Raw genomic sequence first — 26,155 nt, forward strand, 5'->3', positions numbered from 1 at the left:
CTAGCCGGAAAAAAATATCAGAACTTGTCAATAAACTAATGGGATTATTACAAGTCTAATCACATCATTATTCAAAACTTAGTTCCCGTTATTTGCTCTTGTCGTATGCTTTGACCTTCGCTGCATGGATCACTTTTGTCCATCGACACGCGAGTGGGCGTGGCTTCACGTCCAACTACACGCAACTACACGCATTGTGAGTGGATGATTGTCATGACGTCAGATCATGTTGCCTCTCTTGATTGGTCAATTCTTTTCCACTGACTGGGTGGGTTTTGCATACCAAGCGAGCAACCGTACGCCGTACCGTGTGTGGTGTGTGGTGCACATGTAGTACATGTACATGTTTAATGGTATGAAACCAATACTAGTGAGAAATTAACAATGAGCGTGTTCAATTCCTGCGATATCATCAGTGGAACTAAGAAAATGTTCCTTCATCATTTGATGCTGTAGGATATCCATGTATTCCGTGTCATTGACCGGCCTTGGAACAGTGCTGGACGGACAGGGTTTCTTTATGCGACTATAGATACAAAACTCAGTTTGTGAAACAGGTAAGTTATTTCCAACATGGTTTTAAACAATAGTACCCTTGCTTTGGGGCTTGAGATGTATATTCAGTTTGCGGTAACTACTTTGCTGTGTATGTTTTTTTTCTTGAGAACTTGTCTTGGAATTTATCATACTCCGTGGCTGCAGTTGTTGGCAATGCAAGTTCTTAAGAACAACAACACAGTAGTACAGGCTATAGACCTACTAGATGGCAATTTGCATCGGCGATCAAGAATCATTAATTTTGGTTTTACCCATATACACCAATGGGTGACAGTGTTAGCACTGCATACTCTGTGAAGGCACAGGCATGTTACTCGGTGGGATTCGAACCCACGACCTTTGAATTTTCTGGAGAAGTGTCTTTAACACGTATACGCATGGTGTTACTACTGCTAATTGATGCAATATAAACCTTCACAAAGACTTCTGATTCTCTGTAATATGCACTAAGAACATTTTGGTTAATTGATGGGCGTGGGTGATAGACTAGACAACTCGGCTGAATGACTGTACTGTTAGATATCAGTTGCGCATGCCTGTGAAGATGTAAAAAGCCGTTTACAAGAAAGTGTATAAAAATATGCTTAACAAAGTGTAAACACAAATAATTAACAGGAAACATTAATCACCATACATGATATGTTGTCAGTTACGCAAGAATTACGAATGCTTTCATAATAAATTGCTGTACCGCACTGCTCTGACATAATAGTGATTCACTAGAAGCTTTGAGTTAGTGGGTTGAACCATTATTGAACTGCAGTTCATGCCGGGTGCGAGATTGTGAGTTCAACCGATAAACCAAGAAGTGCCCCCTTCTGACCGCATCGTCGCCAGCATGTCGTTCTGCAAGAAGTTTGACACTTCTTCCCAGGCAGGAGGGGTTTGGGTATTTAGAGAAAAGGCATGCTCCTAAAGTCATACTTATAAATAATAGTAACTACTTAAAGTCACTGGACACTATTGGTAATTGCTCAAAAAAATTGTAAGCATCTAAACTTAACGAACAAACTGGCGAGCTGTTGATGGTTTGAAACATTGTGAAAAAGATCTCCCTCTGAAGTGCCATAGTTTTTGAAAAAGAGGTAATTTCTCACTCGACTATTAAAATACTTCAGGCCTGAAGCCTTTTATTAGGCATCTGAAAGTGAAATCACACAAATATGTGCAACAAGGGTGTTTTTTCTTTCAATATTCTTTCGCAAACTCGATGACCAATTAAGTCTTTTCACAGGTTTGTTATTTTGTGCATATTATGTTGTGATACACCAAGTGAGATACTGGTCTTTGACATTTACCAATGGTGTCCAGTGCCTTTAAGGGAGATGACATGCTAATAAAAAAAAACTTTCTATAAGTGCATATGGGTGAGAGTTCAAACTCAGCATAAATGTTTAAGACTACCCGTTCTCAGCAAGTCTTTGCTATAGGGTCGGAAGCTCATGTCGGGTCAGATAATACACTCACACTGTATATAGTTTGCCACAGAGTTATAAAAATACAACTGGAAGTCGAGGTGTGAAAAGTGTATTGTCATTTATTGGTAATAAAACTACGGGGTCTACAAAAGTTCCTTGTACTTTGGGTAAACCTGCAGGCCGGTAAGAAGAGTCTGTGAAAAAAAAGGCATTGACGATGTGGCCTACATAATTGGTATACAATGTACAATGGTATATAAAGGCAGGGTGTACTTTGAAATTGTTATATACAAAACAAATAGTGTGGAAATGTGGGCTAAGTTTGTCTTAGAAGTATCAAGAAAATAAAGGTGTTGAAAAACACCCTTGTTGCATGTATGTTGCACCCTTGTTCTAGCATGCGTGCTGTGCCTGAGGAAGGCTTTATGACTGAGTAAGGCTTTGTGACCGAAGCCTTTCCTCGGATAAAGTGTGAAAATGTCCTTATTCTGTACTTCAAATATACTCAGTTATATTGAATGATTTATAATATCAATATTCCCCTGTGCTCGTTGCAAAGAAAATTATGACGGTCATTAACTTGTACGTAGAGTAATGACCACAATACACACTGCCCTTATTCTCGTCACAACCTCGTTTTCATCACAACCATGACATGGGTTGTAAAACGGATTACATGTCTATAATTATAGATTGGGTGTATACCAACAGGCTTTGCAACGATTTACGTAATACCTGAGCTATTTTCATTTTGATTTGCAGTTTAATAATAGAGACACAATCCTCAAGACAGTGACGTAGCAACCATGTTCAAGTTTGTGAACAAACGGGGCGAGTTGGTCCCCAGTTATTCTACCAGTCAAGATGCCACACTCAGGGGACCAGTTACCGACCGCGCAAGACCAAAGGGTGAGTAATGGAGTTGTTATGGAGTTAGGGTGAGATTAAAATATGAATACAAATATTGACAGAATTATCCCTCGCGCGCGACTTCTCAACAAAATATTTAAACCGATGTGCAAATATTTGCTGTGGGCATATGACTTTTACTTATGACTTTAACCTAGTGAACCTAAGATGAACTTTGCTCTGGAGTGAACTGAGGGTGGTACGAGTGAGTTTATTGAATCTGTTCAGACATTGGACACTTTTGGAACTCTGATGCAAATGTCACTTGGTTGTGACGGTCTCTTGACGGTAAAAAGCGCGGGTTTTTTGAACCACGGATAATCAATTTGAGGGCACACAATACACAAACTCAGCTTGCTTGGTTTGACCACAAAGTGAACATAAACAGCAGATTTCAAAAACACAGCCTGCTTGAAACAGTCATTAGGAAATGTATAAAAGGGGTAGGCCAAGGAATTAGAAGAGATGCACATTAAATGACATCATTGCTAAACAGCACCTCCTGCTTGAAAGACCGAAGAGTACCCTTTGGGACATTGATTTGAATATTTTATTTATCTTCTTATTTACAACGATTTTTATGAGAAATTATAACCAAAACCGAGACTATAGTTAAGGTTTGCCCTACACCGACTGGCTTCGGAGTATAGTAAAACATAATACATAGTCAAACAAACTTTTGAAGGTTTATAACTTGTTTTTAGATGAATGACATCTTCTTAAATGTTCCTTTTAGTATTTACAAGTGACCAAACAGTCAAGGTTGCTTTTAGCATAGGGGGTAACTGTTCCGCATTTAAATCATATTTCATGACCTTTGAAGTACGGTGAACCCTCTCGACTCTTCCCACGGGTTCGGGATCTGCAGACCGGGATGTTTAACCCGGGTAGGAGGGGGGGTCTTCGCTTACCCCCACGGTGTCATTGTCTGTCTCGACCACCAAACAGAAGGTCATTCATGCATGATAAACAAAAACATCATAACCCAGACCCAGAAAAAAAAGTAGGATCAAGCTTGTCAAACCCTACTAAACCATGAGGGCAATTTCAGTCGATTGAACCCATATACCCATGTACAATGAACGCTAAATGAACCGTGTTTGAACAGTTTAACCCATACTTTTACACCCAGCAGAGGACGCGGCCGCACAACCATCCCACCCACTGCTCATTTTTTATAGGCCATCCTTGGTGCTTTTGTGACCCGTAACAAGAAATAAAAGCACACTCCAGTTGAGTCTTTCTTACATTGTTTATAAAGACACGTTTTAATTTGTCATAATCTGCCATATAGCGTAAAAGTGCTCTGGACACGTTTGGTGATTGTCCATGCTTGTATCCTCACTTGCTGTATCCCAACATGCAGACAATAAGACCAGTATTTCTCACTTTGCGTGTATCCCAACAGTGTGCATACAATAACTAACCTGTGAAACTTTGGGCTAAACTGGTCATCGAAGTTGCGAGAGAATAGTGAAAGATAAAAATAACATTGCTGCACACATTTGTGCGCTTCCAGATGCCTGAGAAATGCATCAGGCCTGAAGTCTTTCACAGGTTTAAATATGTTATTGAGGAATTACCTTTTTCTCAAAAACTACGTTACTTCAGAAGGAGCTGTTTCTCGCAACGTTGTATCAACAGCTCTCCGATGCTCGTTACCAATTAAGTTTTTATGCTCAAATGTATTATAGGTATAAAATATTTGAGATCACAATAATTTTAGTGAGAAATTACCTCTTCCTAAAAAAAAAACAACCTGCATTACTTCAGAGGAAGTTGTTTCTATCAAAAGCTCTCCGTTGCCAAATACCAAGTAAGCCTGTATGCTTATATATTTTCTTGAGTAATTACCAAACGCAGTGCCTTTACGATTGAAACATCAAACACAGTTTGACGTGGAGTTTTGAGATTACAATAATTGTCTGTCCCGTCACAGCCATCTTTCCACAACTCAACCATAAACCATAACCCAGCATCATCTATCTTCAACTGTCTACAGTCTCTCACACAAACCACAGCTGCCTGCCTTACCCCACAAATCTCCTAAAATCTTTGTTAGGATTTATTTTCTCGAGAAAACCGTTATGTGTGTGTGCTGGAGTCATGACCTTGATAATCCCTATAATCAATCAGCAGGGAGAGGGATTTATTTCACTGTTTGCTCCTGCCTCGATGTTTGTGCAGGTTTTTGAGGTGGGGTTGGGCTGGGGATTCCGTCTGAGTGTCGATGTCGTTATTGTGATTTTGACAAGTTTCCCATTCCCTCATTGTGAAGATTTTAAAGGCGTCGGCCGTTTTGATAACTGTCAAAGACCAGTATAGGTCGCATACAATAACAAATCTGTGAAAATTGGGCTCAGTTTGTCATCGAATTTGCAAGAGAATAATGAGAGAAAAAACACCCTCGTTGCACAAGTTTATGTGCCTTCAGATGTCTAAACAGGCTTCAGGCCTGAGACTTTTAATACTTTAGTGAGAAATGACCTCTTCCTCAAAAACTACGTTACTTTGAGAGGGAGCCGTTTCTTACAATGTTGTCAACAGCTCTCCCCATTACTCGTTACCAAATAAGTTTTTGTGCCAACAATTAATTATTGTGAGTAATTACCAATAGTGTACAGTGCCTTAACCATCCCTCTGTTTAAATGGAACTTGCTTGAGGGGCCACCCAATGTATTGCCATTTCGTGTGTATGGGGGGGGGAGCACTATCCAGGACCACAGTTTTGCTTAAAGGCAGTGGACACTATTGGTAATTACTCAAAATAATTATCCTCATAAAACCTCATTTGGTAGCGAGTAATGGGGAGAGGTTGATAGTATAAAACATTGTGAGAAACGGCTCCCTCTGAAGTGACGTAGTTTTAGAGAAAGAAGTGATTTTCCCACGAATTTGATTTGGAGACCTCAAGTTTAGAATTTGAGGTCTCGAAATCAAGCATCTGAAAGCACACAACATAATCCGACTGACAATGGTGTTTTTTCTTTCATATTTATCTCGCAACTCCGACGACCAATCGAGCTCAAATTTTCATTATTTATTATTTTGTGCATATGTTGATATACACCTATAGAGAGAAGACTGGTCTTTGACAATTACTAATAGTGTCCACTGTCTTTAAATGAGGGGAGTGGTGGGTGAGCGTATACTTTTGGTACTGTACAAGTTAATAGTCATAAAAACGTTGCAAAAGAGCGCTGGGGAGCTGTTGATGAAAAAACATTGGAAACGACTCCATTGAAGTACTGCAATTTTAGAGAAAGAGGTAATACACCAAACTATTTGAATCTGAAAAAGGCTTCAGACATGAAGCTTTTCTCAGTCATCTGATGAAAACACACGCTACAAAGGGTGTTGTTATGTCATTATCATATTGCAGCTTCGATGACCAATTGAGCTCAACTTTTTCACATGTTTGTTTTTGCACTTACAAAGGCACGTTATTGGATACACCAAGTGGTGACACTGGTCTTTGACAAAAATGTGTACCCTGCTTTTAAGTTTTGATGCATTGCATTGTGGAGCAATATTATTTTTTGTTATAGATTTCAATTCGCCTTAAAACATGACTGTTTTACCATTAAGAGTGATGGGCCAGGATTCGACAATGACCCCCTCTTGATTTCGGCAATGGGTTTTGAAGGGGGGGGGGAGGGGCTCAATCTTTCATCTCCCATGAGTAAGTGTTTTTCTAGCAAACCGACACCGGCTTTTTCCGACTGTTTGTAAAATGCCGCCCTTCAACTCCGAACTAATCCCGCCGCAATGAGTTCCGAACTATGACAGTGGAGATGTTTTTTCCTTTTTAGTGTAAACTACGTGTAAATCATCCACAGGGATAGATCGTTCTGTGTATATCGGATACCGCCTTCTACAAAGCGGTGTGTTTGGATACGGTGACCCGTGAGTTTCCCCGTAATTGGGGTCAAGAAAGGGAGAGGGATTTTTGGAAGAGACAAGGCCGATGGAAACTTTAAATTATTACAAATGTCTGCAATAATATCACGGTAGTTTAAACAAAGAGCTAAATCAAAACAGTGGAATTTTAAGACGTGGATATAAACGTTTATCAACAAAGGTTTTGAAAACTAAGCACATGCCCGTCATTAATTTTGAACAATAATTAATATTTTCAACCAAACGGCATCTCAATATAGGCCTATTCAATTGCAGCAAAGGGCCACCCAATATTACCTTTAGAAAGAGACACATTTTAAATTACGCGAAATCAGTTAGGTATGATTCTTAAATGCAAGATGGTCATAATTCTGATGAACGTATAATATCAACAAAAGCTATTGTATGCATTCTACCTCCATAGCATAACTATCATGAATATTTTATTTGTAATCCATATGCATTGTTCCCACAACCAACTTCACGCAAGTTTCACCTTTCGTTAGGTATGTAATGCATGCACTTTCATGATCGGTTGTTAGACAAATGACTCTTTATAGATCCCATTCCCACCTTGTTTACAAACCAAAAACCAAGCGGCTTTTCTCAGACTAGTCTTTCCCCCAAGGCGCAATGACTGATATCTCCAGATCACTTTCAAGACGGTCATTAGTCGACCTGTGTCCCTATTATTACTACTGAGTGTTTCGCCTGAGGCATAAGACCACGACAGGATCACTTCCGAGCTTCTTAACCTTTTGACATCTTCGGAATGATGGAATTTGCTGAAGTACGTAAAAAAGGTAAACCCAATCGGCCTATTACCTATCGAGGAATGCTGTATCACACAGCAACTCACAAAAAGTTCCTTATACTTTGTGTCCATATTGAGAGCGCTCAAAGTGCTACAGCTTTTTCACAACGACTATGTCTATTATTGTCGTCTAGTTACTGAATCACATTATTTACTGATTTTGCAAATCACCTGCAATTCATAACAGAGGCTGTAAGGAAAAATAGTCGGGTTCCTTTTTGTGCAATGAATATGTGCATCCATTCCCGTTGTTGGATGAAGGGAACATGGCCAAGGTGGTGGCACTATAGTATATTATTACGTGCAATTTGACTCTCAAGATAGCAAGCTTGTATAAACGTTGATACACGGGGTCAATGATTTGGAAGGTATAATAATACCATACTGAAATTGACCCATTTATGTCCATGACGGTTTGGGATTAAAATCACGATGCAGAAAAATTAAGCTTCTATTTAATATATACCAACAACTGTTTTTCCATCAAAATGTTGAACTGTGGGTTAAGGAGGGTCCCGAGGGGGTGGGCCTCCTCAGTGATCGGCTTTTAACCTTCCGGTTGTGGCACCTTTATTTCCGGGACTTATTTTTGCATGCCCTTTGAATCTATTTTGTTGACTCCGTTGACTATCGTTTTTCTACCGTAAAAATATAAATGATGCCGCCCGTGGTCAGAAAACTTCAAATTTGCCAGGAGGAGTTTCTATTCTGTGTATGATTTAGTGATAGATGTTATTGTTCAGAGATGCTGATGTATGGAGTGCTGTGTGGCTTGTGGTTTTACACGGGCCATGTCCAGGAGGCAAATTACATGCAACCAGTTCCAAGCAATCTCTAACAACAGGCATAATTCACATTTCAGTTTAATTTCAACATACTTTTCAAGGGATTGGAAGATTGTCCGAAAACTAAACTCCAAATTGTTCCTTATGGATGCAGTGTGTTTGGTTGCCGCCTCCAAGTTGCCCAGAACTACACTGTCTGTACATAGCCTCCGCTCTGCTGTGTTGAGTTCGTTGCCTTATAGGATCCCTTGGTACCTTTCGTAGATTGGTGTTTGTCAACATAATGCCGATTTGTAGAAAATATTATAATTATTATCTTTTTGAGAAAGGCTTTGCATGCTAGGGTTGAAACGTCAGACCATTAACCCCTTTTGTGCTTTTATACCATATAGGTCCTTTGGCTGTGAGCAGTTTACAACTCAATTTATTTTCTCAAAAAATATAAAGAAAGACGCAATAAAAACAATTCTTGTAAAAGTTTCAACTGAACAGGCTAGTATCTATCTTGATGAGAAATCTGTAATGATATTTTCACAAGAATGATATGATTGATGATCCATCCAGGTTTTATTTGTGAGGCTGCAAGATTAAAAGGGCAGCAACTCCAGAATCCAGAATTCATGCATGAATGTTTCGCAGATTCAAATGTTACTTGGTAAAAATTATCCAAACCCTATTTCTTCGTGGGGGATCCTTTCAAACTAGTTTATACTCAACCAACAGCTGCAATACTTCTCACCCAGTTCTGATGGTCAGTAATTAATTTCTTGCGTGAATAATTTCTCAGATTTAAAATAATTTGGTGAAACTGTCCAAACCATTGTTTCTTCAGGGAAATAATTTCTCAAAAATCAGAATATACTATCAACAGCTGCAATACTTCTCACCAAGTTTAGTTATAGTCAATATTTTTGAGCATTTTAATACCAATCGATAATGATCTAACACTTTCGGTACAACACCACTAATAATAAAAATGTGTCTTTTTGACCTGTTTTCACAGTTTTCTGTTTGTAAGATGTTTTTCATTGGTTTTCATGCTTTCTCGGGAAGTTGTTCTTCCACAAAAATACACGGTTATAGTCTCATTAAATGTCTGGACAAATTACACTAAACATTGCACTAAATTTCCCCTATAGTTCACCTTAAAAAGTTGTTATTGTTAGACAAAAATTAGACATTTTGGATTTTTTTAATTTATTTTTATACAAATGAGCAGTTTTGTTTACGACGTTGTGGTGCACCACTAAATTAAACCAATACTGCGCAAATTGTGGTTGGCCATTACATTATATAAACGCCACGAAACGCTAAATACCGGATGGGGAAGTAAAGACCAGTAGGGATTGCACAAAGGAACGTGGGGAGAATTGTACAAAGGGCTCAATCTTGCGATTAATTCGCCAACTTTACACGTCGGTGCGTCAAAATAGGCGATTAGGGTGAATTACCGTGTAATATGGGTTATAGGTTATCCAGTGGTCTCTAATCTGGTGTATAAACGACATCAGTGCCAGGTATTCATGTTGTTTTATTTCATTTCATTTATCCATGGTTGTGAAGCCAAGGACTCTCAGAAAAGCAAAATCAATCGATATACTTAGAGCCAAATAATTCAATGGAGAGAAGACAAGGAAGGAAGTTTCAGTTTTAGATGTGGGAGGAAATTGGCAGATTATGATTGCATGGAAAACCCACGCAGTCAGGTGGACGTGGACCGAAACCCAATCTACGTTTGAAGTGCCCCGGTGGCAAATTTGTTTCCCCCAAAACGACATTGCAATGATTTGGTGAAAGAGCAGGCCAATTTTATGATGACGTAATCTGACGGAAAAGGCCAATCACAGCGGCAGGGGGGAAAACATATTGCAATGTCGTTTGGGAGAAAACAAAATCGCGCCCGGTGTGATTCGAACTGGGGTCCGAGAGGTGGCAGGTGTAGGCGGCGATTAGGGGATTTGGTAAAGATAAACAGCAGAATTGCTTACTGATTATGAAGTTCACACTATATAACCCTTTTTTCTGTGAAATATTTCTCTCTGAAATGAAGCCATACTCGAGAAAGCTGTAAACCCACAAAAATCTAAAACAAAACGCGAAAGCTGATTTCAGTTTCAACCAACAATAAGGACAATGTGTTCACATGCTGAAAATTGTGCTTGTTTTTCCACTATTTTCTCCTGACTTACAAAACGGATAAAGCCAAACTTTTGGTTGATCACACAACACATGATCACAATCTACTCTACCAATCATGCACTGGATGTCTACATATACACGTAATGCATTTAAAGACACTGGACACTATTGGTAATTGTCAAGGACTAGCCTTCACAGTTGGTGTATCTCAACCCATGCATAAAACAACAAACCTGTGAAAATTTGAGCTCAATCGGTCGTCGAAGTTGTGAGATAACAATGAAAGAAAAAAACACCATTGTCGCACAAATTCCGATGCTTGATTTCGAGACCTCAAACTCTAAATCTGAGGTCTCGAAATCAAATTCGTGAAAAATTACTTCTCTCTTCAAAACTACATTACGTCAGAGGGAGCCGTTTCTCACAATGTTTTTATACTACCAACCTCTCCCCATTACTCGTTACCAAGCGAGGTTTTGTGCTAATAATTATTTTGAGTAATTACCAATAGTGTCCACTGCCTTTAACCATTCACTTCACCAGCCTTCCAAGGATAAACTTGTTGAATGGGCAATAACGGCAGTTTTACATTATGCCCCAAGGATAAAAAGCAACACACTCGGGTGTTTAATTAAATCAGATAAAACTACAACAAAGCACTTCTTTATCATCCCAAAGAGCTTAAAATGAAATTCCGTGGGCCATTCATCCACACACCACACACTTTTCAAGGATAAGTTTGTAAAAAAAGGAGAGAAAATGTAATTCCTCATTGAGATCTTTTGTTCGCTGAGTAGTTTTATTAATCGAGATAAATGTAAAGTGGCTTTTATTGGGAGCGGCAGGTGTAAAGTGAGCGGCTGTAAAGGCTGAACATGTTGCATTTTTCAAGGACTTTGAATTTCGGATTTTTAAGAACAAAATCGTGGATTTTCGACTGAGGTTATTGTCACCATATTGACTTCGGTTTTTCTCTTTCTTGCATGGTTCAAGACGTATAGTACGGGTTTTCACATTATTATTGCCAGATTGGTAAAAGAAAAAATGCACTATGTAGACTGTTTGTTTAAAAAGCAACTTAAATCATTCGTGTTGCTATCCTTGGTGTACGAAGTTGTAATCACCGTACCCATTATGACTCTGGGTACGGTAGAAAGTGCCATGACATACTGTTCTATAAACTATGCACGTTGGTTCCAGTTGGACGATGGACGAAGCTACAATATAGTCAGGCCTTATCTACTATTTGAAATGTAGAATATGAAAAATTTTTGAGAGTGTTCCCGAACATCTGAAGCAATGACCACGCAGGATTAAATTATATACTTTGAATTCACAATCTGAGAAACAATTCATGCAAACATTTTTCTCAGATCGAGGTGTTTTTGAACCTCTCTGCCTGGAAGCCAACTTTCTTAAAGGGGAACTGTTTCTCAAAATGCTATATTATTATCAACAGCTGCATTGCTTCTTACCAAGTAGACCTAAGTTGTTATGATAATATATTTTTGGAGTAATTGCCAAATGTATACCCCCCCCCCCCCCATTAAGAGATTTCAATAAACGGGCATTGAGCAGCCATTTTTAATTGGACTCACTCGCCTCTTGGCAGCAATTTTTCATTAGTACACTGTAAATCATCAGCGACGTCATCCATTGATTAGACTTGCAAACAAGTGCATCGCCGCTCTACAACTGCTCAACATTTTGTGTTTATCTTAACGTCACAAACACACAGGTCCATTCGTCTCTAATGTTTGTTATGAATCAACAATCTAAATCCGGAGTACTAGCGCTCCACTCTTTGATCCTTCCCGACTGTTGTATCAGTACTCTTCTAATTACAAAAGTAGCTGGCGGTCCGGCATTAATGGTCTCGTAGTTTAAAGGCACTGGGCACTTTGTAATCGTCAAAGACCAGTACTCTCACCGAAGCCTTTTAATATTTGAGTAAGAAATTACCCCTTTCTCAAAAACTACGTTACTTCAGAGGGAGCCATTTCTCTCAATGTTTTACACTATCAACAGCTCTCCATTGCTCTTTACCAATTAAGTTTTTATTTGTTTAAGTAATTACCAATAATTCCCAGTGCCTTTAACCTGAGATTAAAGCGGTATTTGAGGGGCCAGGAATTCTATACTTTGAATATTTTGATTGAGGTGAAAGTTAAAGACTTGGGACTTAGGAGTGGTCAATGATATGGGTCCAATTTCATGGACCTGGCTTACAGTTCACCATTAACCATTATGACAGGGTGTGGTCCGTGTGCGAGTTATAGATTTGAGTCACGGTTTTAATTAATCAGACTCAAGATCAAGATGCTTTGTCAAATGGTTAGCACTCATTACTATAGGGAAACAGGGAACATGACCAAGATGGTGACAGTGTGATAAAGGTCTATAACGTAAACACGCAAAGCTTCAGGTACAGTTAGAAATTATTTTGCCCAAAGAATCGTCATGTGCCTCAATTAAGCCGAATATATCACTTGTAAAACAATGAACAAAATATCAAAAAAGCTTAGGTCAAAGTTTATTGCACCTTTTATAATCTTTTAATCCCCCACCACAATTTTCTATTCTGATTTTATGTCAACTGTAAAGGGGGAAATCTGTAGTAACATTTAAAAAAAAAGAAAACAAAATATCCATTATTATCTGCACGCGAACGCATTGCGTAACATCACCGATTATTTGCTTTATGTATTTCAAGGTTGTTTGTGTGTGTGTGTTCGTTGTGCTTCCCTCAATACTTACACCAAGAGATCCCATGTCCCGTGTTTCCTTTGTGTATTCTGAAATATCGTACAGCTGTTATTAAATTCCTTGCTTTTCATTCTAATCTTAGTTCCTCCATCCAACATAACCAGCCAAGGCCGGCTGAGGACACTTCTCGAACCCACTGGGCTGCATGTCCCGCCGCTAGACCACACGCTGAGAGTACATTTTTATTTCAAGTTCCATCTCTCTTTATACAGAAATGATCATTCATTCGTAGTTATGTAAATTGCTAAAAATATTGAGCCCTCTTTTGTCTGCTTGTATCACCCATGGTGTCAAACAGCGACAACCACGTGGATGTTGTTTCTTTTGTCAGTGCAAACAAACATGGACCCCTGGAGTTGCAATGCGCAGCATGAATATTATATCAAATTTGTGTTATTTCGCGCTCTATCGTTAGATGATCAAACAATGTTGTGGTATCGTATGAGATATTATGATGGTGCAGCCATCTTGAATTTCTCCCATTGATATCAATGAAACCAAAGAACAAAATAGTCTGGTATTCTTTTAGCAACGTTATTGTTAGCTATCATTGTTGTTATTCGATACACGGAGCATGACCAAGATGGAGGCAGCATGATAAAAGTCTTTTGCATGAAAACTTTCATGCATTATTTCAAACTTGTGTTCTTAACCTTTCCCGCCCATCCCAAAAGCTGATCATACTTTCTGTATGACTCATGATGCATTGTGCATCAAGCACTAATTAAATTTTCCAAATCATGTTGTATTTTGGGTATCGGTTAATCAGTGTTACATAGCTACATTGCGCCACAACAACCAATCTCATTTAGGTACGAGAGAGCCAACGCCTAAATACTCGGACCGTCGCAATGGGCGGTCACTAAATTACATTTTAAATAAAGAGAGGGGACGAATGGAGGTAGAGGGGAATGCAATCTAATAGTTTCAATAGCTCAGCTAGCGAGCAATTTGATGTAATTACTACTTGTATGTAGGGTTTCATCTTCAACTCTGTAGGCGAACTCGAGAAATCTGATAAATTGTGAGTTGACGAATTTTGCGAAGACTGCACTGCGTCAAAATGTACCCAGTGAGTTTCGCTTGTGTTTTATTATTGTTTAAAAATAAATGTAAGGCCTACTTTTCATAAAACGTATTATAGGCCTCATACCCGTCTCAGAATTGTACCGCGCACCATTTTAGGGTCGGTGAAACAAGCTTTGGATACCGAGGCGAGGTGACACTTTGACAACCAATAAATCCAAGTCAGTTTGCCAATTTTGTATATTGATTTAATTCTCACTGCATTTATTATTTTGTTGCGGTTTGTTGGAGGCGTGGATTGAGCTTGTTCGATGGATAGTGGTGGAGGCGTTGTGATGGAAAGAGCGTCAAAGGCCGGCAAAGTGACCTTGGGTACCATGGTGTAGGATTACATCGGTTGCCTATCGCCTATAGCGGACACTCTGCCAAATCCGATCGCAGATAAATAGCAAGCAAAACTTGTGTGTATAAAAACCACACTGACTTTTTGTTGCGCGGTATTCGCTTTATTTTCAAAGACAATCCTATAATGGTGATGAGATAAGAATAATCTTATTCGAATTCGGTAAAAGCTCATCCATTCGTTCTCTCAATTTTATTTTGTTAGCGTTCACAATCGTCCAGATTTTTCTCAGGCGTATAATAATTTAGTATCCCCGCAATGCCTTTGAAGTGCCGAGAAAAAAAATAGAAATTCCTTCCACTGGATCGATGCTCAAGTTCAATGCAAAATTATTAACCCAATAGCAAATAGGACCTTGGGAGAAAGGGTGTGGTGCTCAAGCCTCTATTCTCCCCGCCCTATACAGTGAGTCACGGTATATCACTGACGCAAAAATCGAATCCCCAAGAGGTTTGTAAAATCGGTCACACAAATCCTTGGATTATGGGTAAGGTTGACAAATTTCTGGGTCAGTTTGACACAGACTCCGGGGGTCATATTGATCCTCAAATGGGTCAGTCCCCTCAGAACCTGGATCCAGGTCGATTCTGACCCGGTATTGTTTGCATTAACGTTGTGCGGTGCGCATTACTGAACCCATTCCTGGTTAATTATAAACTAAAGACTACACTAAATGTTGAGCAAAAAGTTGCATGAAACTAAAAGCGTTTGGCAAAAAGACTCATCTAACACCGACATTATTGTACTTGAATGATTGAATTACAACTTGGGAATCCGTAAAATTGGCAATAAAACATCATGCATGATGAGATTGGCTTATAAGCTACGATCAAAAAGAACAAAGCTCATCAACTGCGTTCTGTGCTTGGACCAGCCCCGTGCAACCTTGAAACCTAGATTAATTCAATCAATCCATCCACGGGTAAAGTCTTCCCTCACGCACCCCACCCTAGAACCGAAGATCACCCGCTTTATCATCAATGATTCTTGGACCAACGTCCGTATTGATGAACAAAGCCAGCCTGTATAAACAGTAATGTTTTCTTACAAACCGATCTTGTAATTCTTCCACCCGCTGCCTAAACTAATCCTGAATTTGGCGCAAATGCAAGTTCCATACAACACATTGTTACTATTGAGCTTTAGTAATGGGGACGTTGATTTATACGACGTTCAAAGTCATTTCCAACCAACGGCAGCAACATCAATCTTGTAGCTTTAACAAACAGCTGTCATGTGTTTAATAATTACCATCAGCGAAGGGAGGACGGCCCTATATATACAAATTTATTTTTCAAATAAACATTTTTTTTTTCTGTCCAGAATTAGACGGCCAGTTGGCAGCCCAGTGCTGTAGAACTGCGTTGCTAGCTCCATCATGGGCAATATAGTGACAATGGTGAAGGTATTTCAGTAGTGCTTTGTCATTCCGCGAGTAAATGGTTACGAGATTGGTAGAGCTGGCAATGTTTTGTGTGAATACCTTTATACATGGAATGACAAACCATATAAATATAGACCTGTAAAATTTTGGGGCTTAATTCATTGTGTGCGGTAAGGAGAAAATATTGCAAAACCATGCACATTTTTTAGAGTCGTAACACCTTGTCCTCAATCAACTGAATTCAGTTGGGTTTTCTAAATACAGTTTTCTCGAATATGTGACTTCATTTCAGAGGAACACATATCACATGAGCAGTTAAAAACTTCATAATTAGCAAAGCTTTCGGACTAACAATTAAACGATAATGTTTTTATCCACACAAATCCTGTACAACCTCTAATATAAATGTATATCATGGATCAACCTTTTTCTCCGCAAGTAAGCCTAGCACTTTAGCCAGTAATTAGGGGCGTTACTGATAGAATTCCCGCTAGAGTTGGAGCAATTTAAATTAAGACAGGCTTTACCCATTGAGATGAAAACTAATATGCCTTTCATTCATCGTGCTTTAATTTGATGTTTCTTGAACAAAGGCAAATTACTTTATCACAACAGTGTTTTGTCCATCAACCCGTCTGAATCCAATTTCATCTTGAATAACGGATGAAGCGTCTTCCGTGTAACACGAGATGGGTGGCATCTATGCTACACCTGTGACTCGCCGGACACAATTGGCGCGTTTAAAGGTGATGTGTACGGTTGGTAATCACACTTAAAATTAATTGAAATACACACGTTTGGTTAGAAGTCTACAGCAGTTTTCCATTGTATAAAGCATTTTGAAATGGCAATATAAACTTTCGGTTTGAAGCCTACAGCAGCTTTCGGCGATAAAAAGCATTTTGAGAAACATTCTACTTCGAAGTAAAGTGGCTATATGTAAGAAGACATAATTATGTTGTGATCCCCCAAATTTAACTGTGCGTTATTGTCTGTCGGGTGAGTCTTCCTTGAGGACACAAATTGCCTTTAAAGGTGTTATACACTGTGATTGATAAGGATACCTAACATTGTTAATTTTTAGTCAGAGAGAAAATGAAGGTCATTATAACAAAACAATTTCTGTGAAACATTTCCGTCTGAAATTTGGATATATCCGAGAAAACTCTATCAGAAAACATATACCAAACACGCATTAAAGGCAGTGGACACGATTGGTAATTACTCAAAATAATTATTAGCATAAAACCTTTCTTGGTGACGAGTAATGGGGAGAGGTTGATGGTATAAAACATTGTGAGAAACAGCTCCCTCTGATATGGCATAGATTTCGAGAAAGAAGAATTTTCCACGAATTTGATTTCGAGACCTCAGATTAATAGAACTTGATGTCTCGAAATCAACCATCTAAACGCACACTACTTCGTGTGACAGGTTTTTTTATCTTTCATTATTATCTCACAAGTTCGATGACCGATTGAGCTCAAATTTTCACAGGTTAGTTATTTCATGTATACGTTGAGATACACCAACTGTAAGGGCTAGTCTTGGACAATTACCAATAGTGTCCACTGTCTTTTAAAGGACAATGGATGATTTACTATTTCGGGATTAGTAAGCGGATAAAAAACATCATTGTTTGATTTTAGTATGAAAGCTTCCTGTGCTATGTGAAGTTGGTACTTTTCTCTGTTGACTATTTCCCCTTGAATTTAATTTATCGAAAAAAAAATTATCTGAAAAAATTAATAAAAGAGAAACAGTTGAATTCAGTTGGTATAACACAAATTAGGGGCAACGAGTTTATACAACTCTGAAAATTGTGCATGGTTTACCATTATTTTGTACGGACGCACACAATTGATTTAAAAGAAGGTCGTTGATGAAGAAACTATAATTAAATAGTAAACTTGCGGGTACAACCATTGTGTAAATCTCTTTTTAATTTTGTAAGGAGCAGATGGAAGGTCATTAATCACTCTTAAAATTATTTGAAATTCAAAATCACAGTTGGTTTGAAGCCTGTGCAGAGTATAAAACAGCGTTTTAAGAAACATTTCACTTTGAAGTAATATGCCTCAAAATTTGAATCTGAGAAGGCGATATCTAAAACAAAAATGTGACCCGCTCTGTGAAAATGAGTCAGATGTAGGCAATTTCAGGAATTGAGTTATATGCATGGCTGGAAAGAACACATCAGCAGCAGTAATTTTATTTTGGTATGTGTCTAAGCTTCCATGGGTGGGTGTATCGCGTTGCTGCGTTACTCCCGTTTGAAATTAGCCACTACACCATTTTTTGTGAAAAACGAATTACAAGTAAAATGATATTTTAAACTACCATTGTGTGCAAAAGGATACAAATTAGACATAAGTATGATCACTAAATATTTGTATTCATTTTATTTTTTTATTTTTTTACATTTTTTTGGGCGACATGTGACTCATTTTCACAGAGTGGGTCACAAATTGTTCTTATGGTACCCATATTTTTTGTATACTGGATTAAAATAATCGAAAGGTTAAAATAAAATAAAAACTTTACACTTGCTTTTCAGCTCAAAGTTTCACAAGTTTGTTGTGTCAGTATCCGTTGATCGCGCAAGACGCAATTGTCTGTGACTGTTTTCAAGCTATGCTACGAATCGTACGATACCTTTAAATTGACTCCCGCTCGACTATAATTACCCGTTATTTCAACCGCAGTTCCCTGCGGGATTATGTTTGATTAGTCCAATGACTTAGGAAATAATAACAAGGTAAAATGCTGCCGATTAAGCGGTTGGCACTATTGTTTTCTGCATCATAAAATGTGGCATTTTTATTTGGTTCAATTTGAAACAGAGATCAAACTAGTACTACATCATTGACAATGACCAGTGATGGATCTGATGCAAGACCCATGATGGTCTTATTTAAAATTTCCAAAATTGTACGAAAATCAAATATATCATTTTAAGTGACGTAGGCCTATAGACTAGACATGCATTTACCCCCCCCCCCCCCCCCAATTTGCATAAGGACTCATTGTCAATGGACAATGGTGCATCACAAAACTCAATTTGCCTTGAAGCCCCACTTTAATTCACTGGCTGGTTCATTTTTTCAAATCAATCACCGTCTCTTTTATGATCTGTTCCCATTTCACGCTTCGTGTAATTCAGAATTACACACCACAAGAGCAAAACAACCGACAATATGGTTTACCCTTCACAACCAATTTCAATCAAACAATATTCCCCTCGAGTAAAGTGTTTTTATAAACCTTGAAGAAGGACTTCTCTATTTTTGCTCCGACTGTAACAATAGGCTCTCTAAGAAATTAGGTCACTTTAAAAGACCATTCCTATGGGACGTCTATAACTGGCACAATTTGGCAAGAGTGTGACAAGTGTAATAAACACAGAACGCATTTAAGACCGCGGCCTGTTCTTTTTCATGGAGTGCCCGATTTCATGTAGAGCTGCTCATGCATTAAACAAAATAAATAAGCATCGAATATGCTTCCATCTGTGCCCAATTTCATGAGCTGTTTAAGCGGACAATTTTGCGCTCAAGTTGTGTGCTGATCACAACGTTTGCAGGATACCAGTCAGAAATGATGCAAGTTAGTGATATGGTATTTTGGCTGGTATTCTTACTCTAAAGCCTAAATTTGTTGCGCCTATAGCTACTAGTGTTTGTGCTATGAACTTGGGCCCTGGGTACATGACAACCAAACCAACAAAAAACAAAAACTTCCCAATAGTAGTAAGCACAAACAAAACTTGCTTTATTAGCGAAAAAGGATTTTGCCAGAATTCAGTACACTTGCCAATTGGGGACCTGGTCCCAATTTCATAAAACATTTGTTTCTATAATCATAAAAACTTGCTAAGCACAGGAAAATAATGCTTCACAGAAACAGGTTACCAGCCAAAATGTCATCCATTCGCTGCTAAGCAAAGAAAGGTGTCCAGCAGTATTTCTTGCTTAACAGCTTTATGAAATTATTTGGCCTCGATTGCTAGTGAAGCGCTATTGTCTGTTTGTGCAGCTCAGGATATGCATCAGCACTGTTGTCAGTGGCCGCTCTCGCTTGTTTTCATCAAGAGGAGCCCTCTATTGTTGACGTGCTCCAATAATAATTCACTATCAAGGTCACACCAGCATTTAATGGACTCAGAGTCGGACAGATGAGACAAAATATTACAATAATAAAAGAGAAGATCTTGCCCCGTGCAGCCCCATCCCTAATTGCAACTATGGTAAGGAGACATCCGCCATGTTAATTTAGCTCCAGTGATTTTCAAAGGAAGTTGATACCCCTTTGTTACACAAAGTCATGCTGTTAAATCACGATTCACGTTGCTTTCTTTCACCACTGATTTTTTTTTCCTAGTCCGGACGGCACTTCGCTACAATAAGTTCTGATAAACATCTTTTAAATCTCTTTGTCTCACGTGAAAGAATGAACAAATTTTTCCCAGTTTGATAAGGTTTATTTTAAAGAGGGCTGATTCCTTGTAAGGTTTGTTTGGGATCAATGTGTTATTTGAATAGCGTGATGGAAATGAGGAAAATCGTAATCAGTGTCTATTCTGTACTTCCGTTTTGCGACTCGAGAGATTTACTTAAGGATCGATAAGTGTGGTTCCGGTGTGCGGCCAAGTCAAGACCGCACTCATTAATATCTCATTAAGCATTGTCCTGCAATATTGTTCAATATTCAACACTATCGGGTTGGGGACGCGTTGTGCGCCCTGACCACTACATCCCCAATATTCAGCCCACAGTAATGTTGGTAATTATCAAACATTATAGAACAGTACGGAGCAAGTATGAAAACAAACAACTTCGGCGTTGTATTTTCGAAGACGGCAATTTCATTTAGCACTTATCTCCCTTTGTCGGTACCGAAGGGTCAATAAATTTATTGATTATTTAAAATCCAGACGGGTTTTTCCCAAGTAGCGCTGTTGACTGTGGTCAAGCATTCAAAAGTACATTACACTGTGTTCAAGCTCTATCGTTGGCAGCAGAGTGATATTGCTGTACGTGGGGTTGTTCTTTCATGTTTTGTTTTCTCTTTGGACTGTTGTATTGCTTTTTCATACATGGTCCCCGTGGAGAACAGTGTTTTCACAATGATGGGTCTACCGTACAAACAATATTAAAGGGAAGGTACACGTTTGGTAGTTACTCGGAACAAATATTAACTTAAAAACTGACTTGGTAAAAAGCATTGTAGAGCTGTTGGTAGTATAAAACATTGTGGGAAACGACTCCCTCTGAAAGAGGTGTTTTCTCTCTAAAATAATAAAAGACTTCTAGCTAGTTTATAAGTATTTTATTACAATCTGAAAGCACACAAATTCGTCAATCATTTTCTCGCAACTTCGATGACCGATTGAGCCTAAATTTTCACAGGCTTGTTATTTTAAGCTTATGATGGGATACACCAAGTGAGAACACTGGTCATTGACAATTACCAAACGTGTACAATAATAAGTGTGGATTTGAATCCCTGCCTGGTTGATTATGGTTCTGGTGTCGTTTCAACAAAAGACCTTGCCATTAATTTGCTTTAGATGCATCATTAGTTTCATGTATTACAAAATACGCTTTTTGGTCAATTTAGTGTTCTCCATAAACCTGCGATTTTTTTTTTGGTAAACTGTTTTTTTTTTTTAAACAGTTTAGTTTTTTAGATAGTCGGGGCGTTCAAATTGTCCAAAGCCTGTAAGCACAAAAAGGTACTAAGCACAGACGAATCTTGCTTAGCAGAAACTGGGTATATCGGCCAAAATTCCATAAAGTTTTTTTTTTGCGCAGCAAAGAAATTTGCTGAAGCAGTATACTATTTTAAGGGCAGAATTCTTCAAATATAGAACTTAACTTAACAATTTAATGATTTTGATTTGTTATTATACAGATCGAACCGACAACTGCACCGTCTGCAAGACCCGTCGGCGTAGCCTTGACAGACAGAAGGCCCAGGTTCTACGTAGGTCTCAATCACGAGAAACGCTTCAATCTAGCAGCACTGACACCAGTGAGCAATCACAACCTGACACGACCAATGAGATGGCAACACCAGGAGCATGGAGTGCCAAAGCTGACAAATATCGCAGACTGTCTCGATCGTGTGAGGTGTTGTCCTCTAGGAAAAAGACATCTCACAGACAAAGTGATGACAAAGAAGGCAATACAATGAGTCATTCCAAAGAAATGTATGAAAACGGAGCAATGAATCCAGCGGGGTATATTGATTTGTGTAATGTAAACCCATCAAAGATGGACAGATTGAAGATGGAAGAGAAACAGTCACTGAGGCGTAAATCTACCACTACCAAGAAATTTACACCTCAGAGTGACTGTAAAATGAGACACCTGGAGATGAGTAAAGGGGCTGACTACACGTATGGAGAATGCCGGCGTGGTAATGACCGCCTCTCAAGGTCATCAGGAAGTATGCCCGAGAGAGGAGCATCATCATCATCATCATCATCATCATCCTCCTCGGGGAAACAGGTGCAATTTGCTGCCCGCGTTGAGTACGAGAGATCCAAAGAAGACTCGGTCATAGGAAAACTCAGGAATGCTGTCAATAACAGCAGGAGGAAATTGCGCTCGAGATCTTTGGAGAGAATCGATCGGAGACAGGAGTGGAGCCGTGAATGGGAGGCGGGTAGGGCCGAGAGGGCGTCGTGGATGAGCAGACTGCGGAAGTCTAAGTCAAATACTTCAAGCGTGAAGAATGATGATATCCTGAGATCAGACGAGACTGACAGGAACTTAGTCACAGAAACTTTGCAAGATGGTAATTTAAACCGGCAGCTGAATACGCATTGTGTTGAGAGAACATCTCGATCGAGGTCTAAGGAGAACAGAGACTGGAGACAAGACTACTATGAAACCAAACCTCATGAAAACCAGATGCACTCATGCGATGAAAACAACCGTAATCTAGTCTCCTCTCAAGCATCTGATAAGGAAATCTTAGTCAGAGAAACTTTGCAAGATGGTAATAACCGGCAGCTGAATACGCATTTTAATGAGAGACGCTCTCGATCGAGGTCGGGGGAGAACAGAGACTGGAGACAAGACTACTGTATAACCAAACCTCATGAAAACAAGATGTACTCATGCGATGATAACAACCAAAAACTAGTCTCCTCTCAAGCACCTGATGAGGAAATCTTTAACAGGACCAGAGAAATATCAAGTGGTGATTACAAGCAGAGAGCGACAAAGGACAATGCTCCAACGTATGAGCGACATGAGGAGATGAGATATAACGGCCAAAATACAACTGGAGCTAAGACTAACCGCTCCACCAGACACCATCGTTCCCAAATTGAACAAGAATCCAATGGTCTTATATCACCCCAATATGTAGCACCGCATGGTCACTATGGTAAAGCAGTAGTCCGGAAATGTCATGGCGAGCAAAGACAACCTACAGACTTGACTAACACATCGAAGAACGTAAAAGTAAAGTCACTGAGCCTAGCTTCCTCAACACGGGAGGATTCAGTTGCGTCATCTGCTAAAAACTTGTATCAGCCTAAAGGAACTGCTGGTAGAGGTTCTGTAACCAATCTGGATAAATGCGGTATGTCTGCCAAGAAAATGGCAAAGTTAGACTCGCCACTACAATCCAATGCCCACAATGTCAGCCCTGATGTACCAAACGCACTGAACATTCCCAACAAACATTCAATGGATGCTAAAAGAGTTTCAAACTGTTCAGTACCTGGCAACATTGAAGCAAAACCAGCAAATGTGTCTAGGGATAAACTGGATGGAAGTGGGAACGTTAATGTGACGCAAAACCGTTCGCCCAATTCATCAGGTTTTGTGTACAACTGTACAACTGCCAAGATAACAAAACTTGGCAAGTCCTCAACACACAAACAGCAAAACTTGAAACAAGAGAAACCTCAAGAACAAAGCATCCCTCAGTTGACTTCCTCAGTGACACAGAGGAACAGAACTGACAATCTCAATCTTCAAGACCTCTCACAGAACGATACAAGGAAAAATAAACCAGCAGCGAATAACTTAACAAGGCATGCCTCAGTGGTCTCTCTATCTCTCATCTCAGTCAACTCTGTAGACTCCGGTACAAGCTGTCAGGAGGGCAGTACGGCAGACTCATCTGATCGAGAACTAGAAGCCTATGCGTACTTGCAGAAGCCCAAGTCAAACACAAGAAGCAGACAGCATGGAACCGAGACCAGATATACCACAAACAGACAGCCTGGACACGAGACTAGACAATCGTCCAAAGAGCTTGAGAATTTGATTCTGGGGAGCTGTTTTGGAGTGGATAAGCATGGTTCCAGTCTGGTGACTAGTGACTATGAGTCCGATACGGGACCAGATACGGTGAGGAGTAGCCTTGTCGAGGATACGAAGAGGAAGAAGGGAGGGGCATCTCGAGTCGTCCGATTTGTGGGAGCTGAAGATCTAACTAAGGAGCTTCACAACAAGAATCAACAATTGAGAATACAAGGTAAGAATGAGCTGGGTTGTCTCTGTGTATAATACACTTCTTCTTTTATTTGCACTCTGGACCAAGAAGAACACTGAATGTATTTTGTACAGTTGACTCTTATTAAAACCAGGTCACTGGAACTGGCAAAATTACCTCATTGTAACAGGAATGTTGGTATAAGAGGAAATCAAAACAAAGAAACACAAAGCAGAAATGAGATTCAGGACTTCAGAATGTACTCATAAGCAGAATCTCTTCTTAACAGTGCTCTTCAGACTGTAATAAGTAAAGCTATAGTGACTTCATATATATGTAACTTGGTTAAACTTCAAGCTACTTTTTGGTGCCCTCATTGAGGTCTATGAGTCCATGCTCGCCCTTTGGTTGTCTGAAGTCAGGGCAGTCATGAATGATGGGGTCAATGGTTTGTGTTGCTATACACTAAAGGTTGGCGACAAGAAAAAGAATGAAATACAAATACTTCAACACTGTCTCTCAAAGAGAATCATTGCCATTCATTATACAAAATGGCTACAAAGTATCTTCAACATGTACTGGTAAATGTCTAGCTTTAACAAAATGACCAATCAACAAAGTTTGGAGTTGGTATGCCAAATCCAGGAGTTATTGCATGGACATTTCTTTTGTTATAACCACAATGAACTTTGACCTATTGTTCCTTCTGTCGCAAGGTCCAAAGGCCCTCAACCAACCAGCTGCAGCTACCAAACATTCCAACCAATCAACGAGCAGCAACCATGTCCTCACAAAGTTGACAACCCCAGCTAGCGTTCTTCATAACCACAATGCTCTTTCTAAAGCGGAGATGTCTGTTTATCGAGGGGATGTTGTCTACTTGTCTCGTGATGACTTTGAACAGCGCCCTCCATGGGTTATTGCGTATTCAAGTTCCAGTAAGCAAGTGGGTTTAGTACCATCCATGTATCTAGCTACTGGAAAGATGGAAGAGGGTCCTATAAACCTTCATAATTCACACGACTATAAAGAAACAACTTTACATTAAATTAATGCCAAGAAGAAATTTCACAGTAACTTTTGACAAGCTATCATTAAAATTACAAGTAATGAACAGGAAGTTCATTACATGTTCGAAGGCTGAGTAACGGGTGATCTAAAGGGATATGTTTGGTCACTCTTAAAATTAAAGGCAATAACAACGTCCTTGGTTAGGAAGTACAGCAGCTTTCAATAGTAATAAAGCATTTTGAGAATCATTTCAGTTTGAGGTAATAATAATAATAATAATAATAATAATAATAATAATAATAATAATAATAATGATATAATAATTATTTTGAAGTCTTATATAGCGCACGTATCTACCAAACAAGGTACTCAAGGCGCTGAGTATATACAAACTTTCAGAAAGATAAGTTATTGCAGTGATGAATTTTGAGACCCAATTAGTTAGCACCTTATAAGGGTTTACAAGGTGCTACGGTGCATTAAGCAGCCACAGACAGGAACAGCAGGGCAAACCCCTTCTCTTTTTGATAAGTGCACTGAGTTCTTTTACATGCGTTAAGGGAACAACGGCTTTACATCCCATAC

At 39.1% G+C, this 26,155-nt stretch overlaps 1 protein-coding gene across 1 annotated transcript; it reads left to right on the forward strand.

The window, feature by feature from the left end:
• The first annotated feature begins 498 nt into the window (after positions 1–498).
• Positions 499–25,854, forward strand: LOC139938585 (uncharacterized). The gene is made up of 4 exons (XM_071934167.1): positions 499–557; positions 2,739–2,885; positions 22,016–24,601; positions 25,276–25,854. The coding sequence occupies exons 2-4, from the start codon at positions 2,783–2,785 to the stop codon at positions 25,605–25,607; spliced, it is 3,021 nt and encodes a 1,006-aa protein (XP_071790268.1). The 5' UTR covers positions 499–557; positions 2,739–2,782; the 3' UTR covers positions 25,608–25,854.
• Positions 25,855–26,155: the final 301 nt, after the last annotated feature.

This window comes from Asterias amurensis, chromosome 6, assembly GCF_032118995.1.
Source record: "Asterias amurensis chromosome 6, ASM3211899v1".
Classification (NCBI taxonomy): domain Eukaryota; kingdom Metazoa; phylum Echinodermata; class Asteroidea; order Forcipulatida; family Asteriidae; genus Asterias; species Asterias amurensis.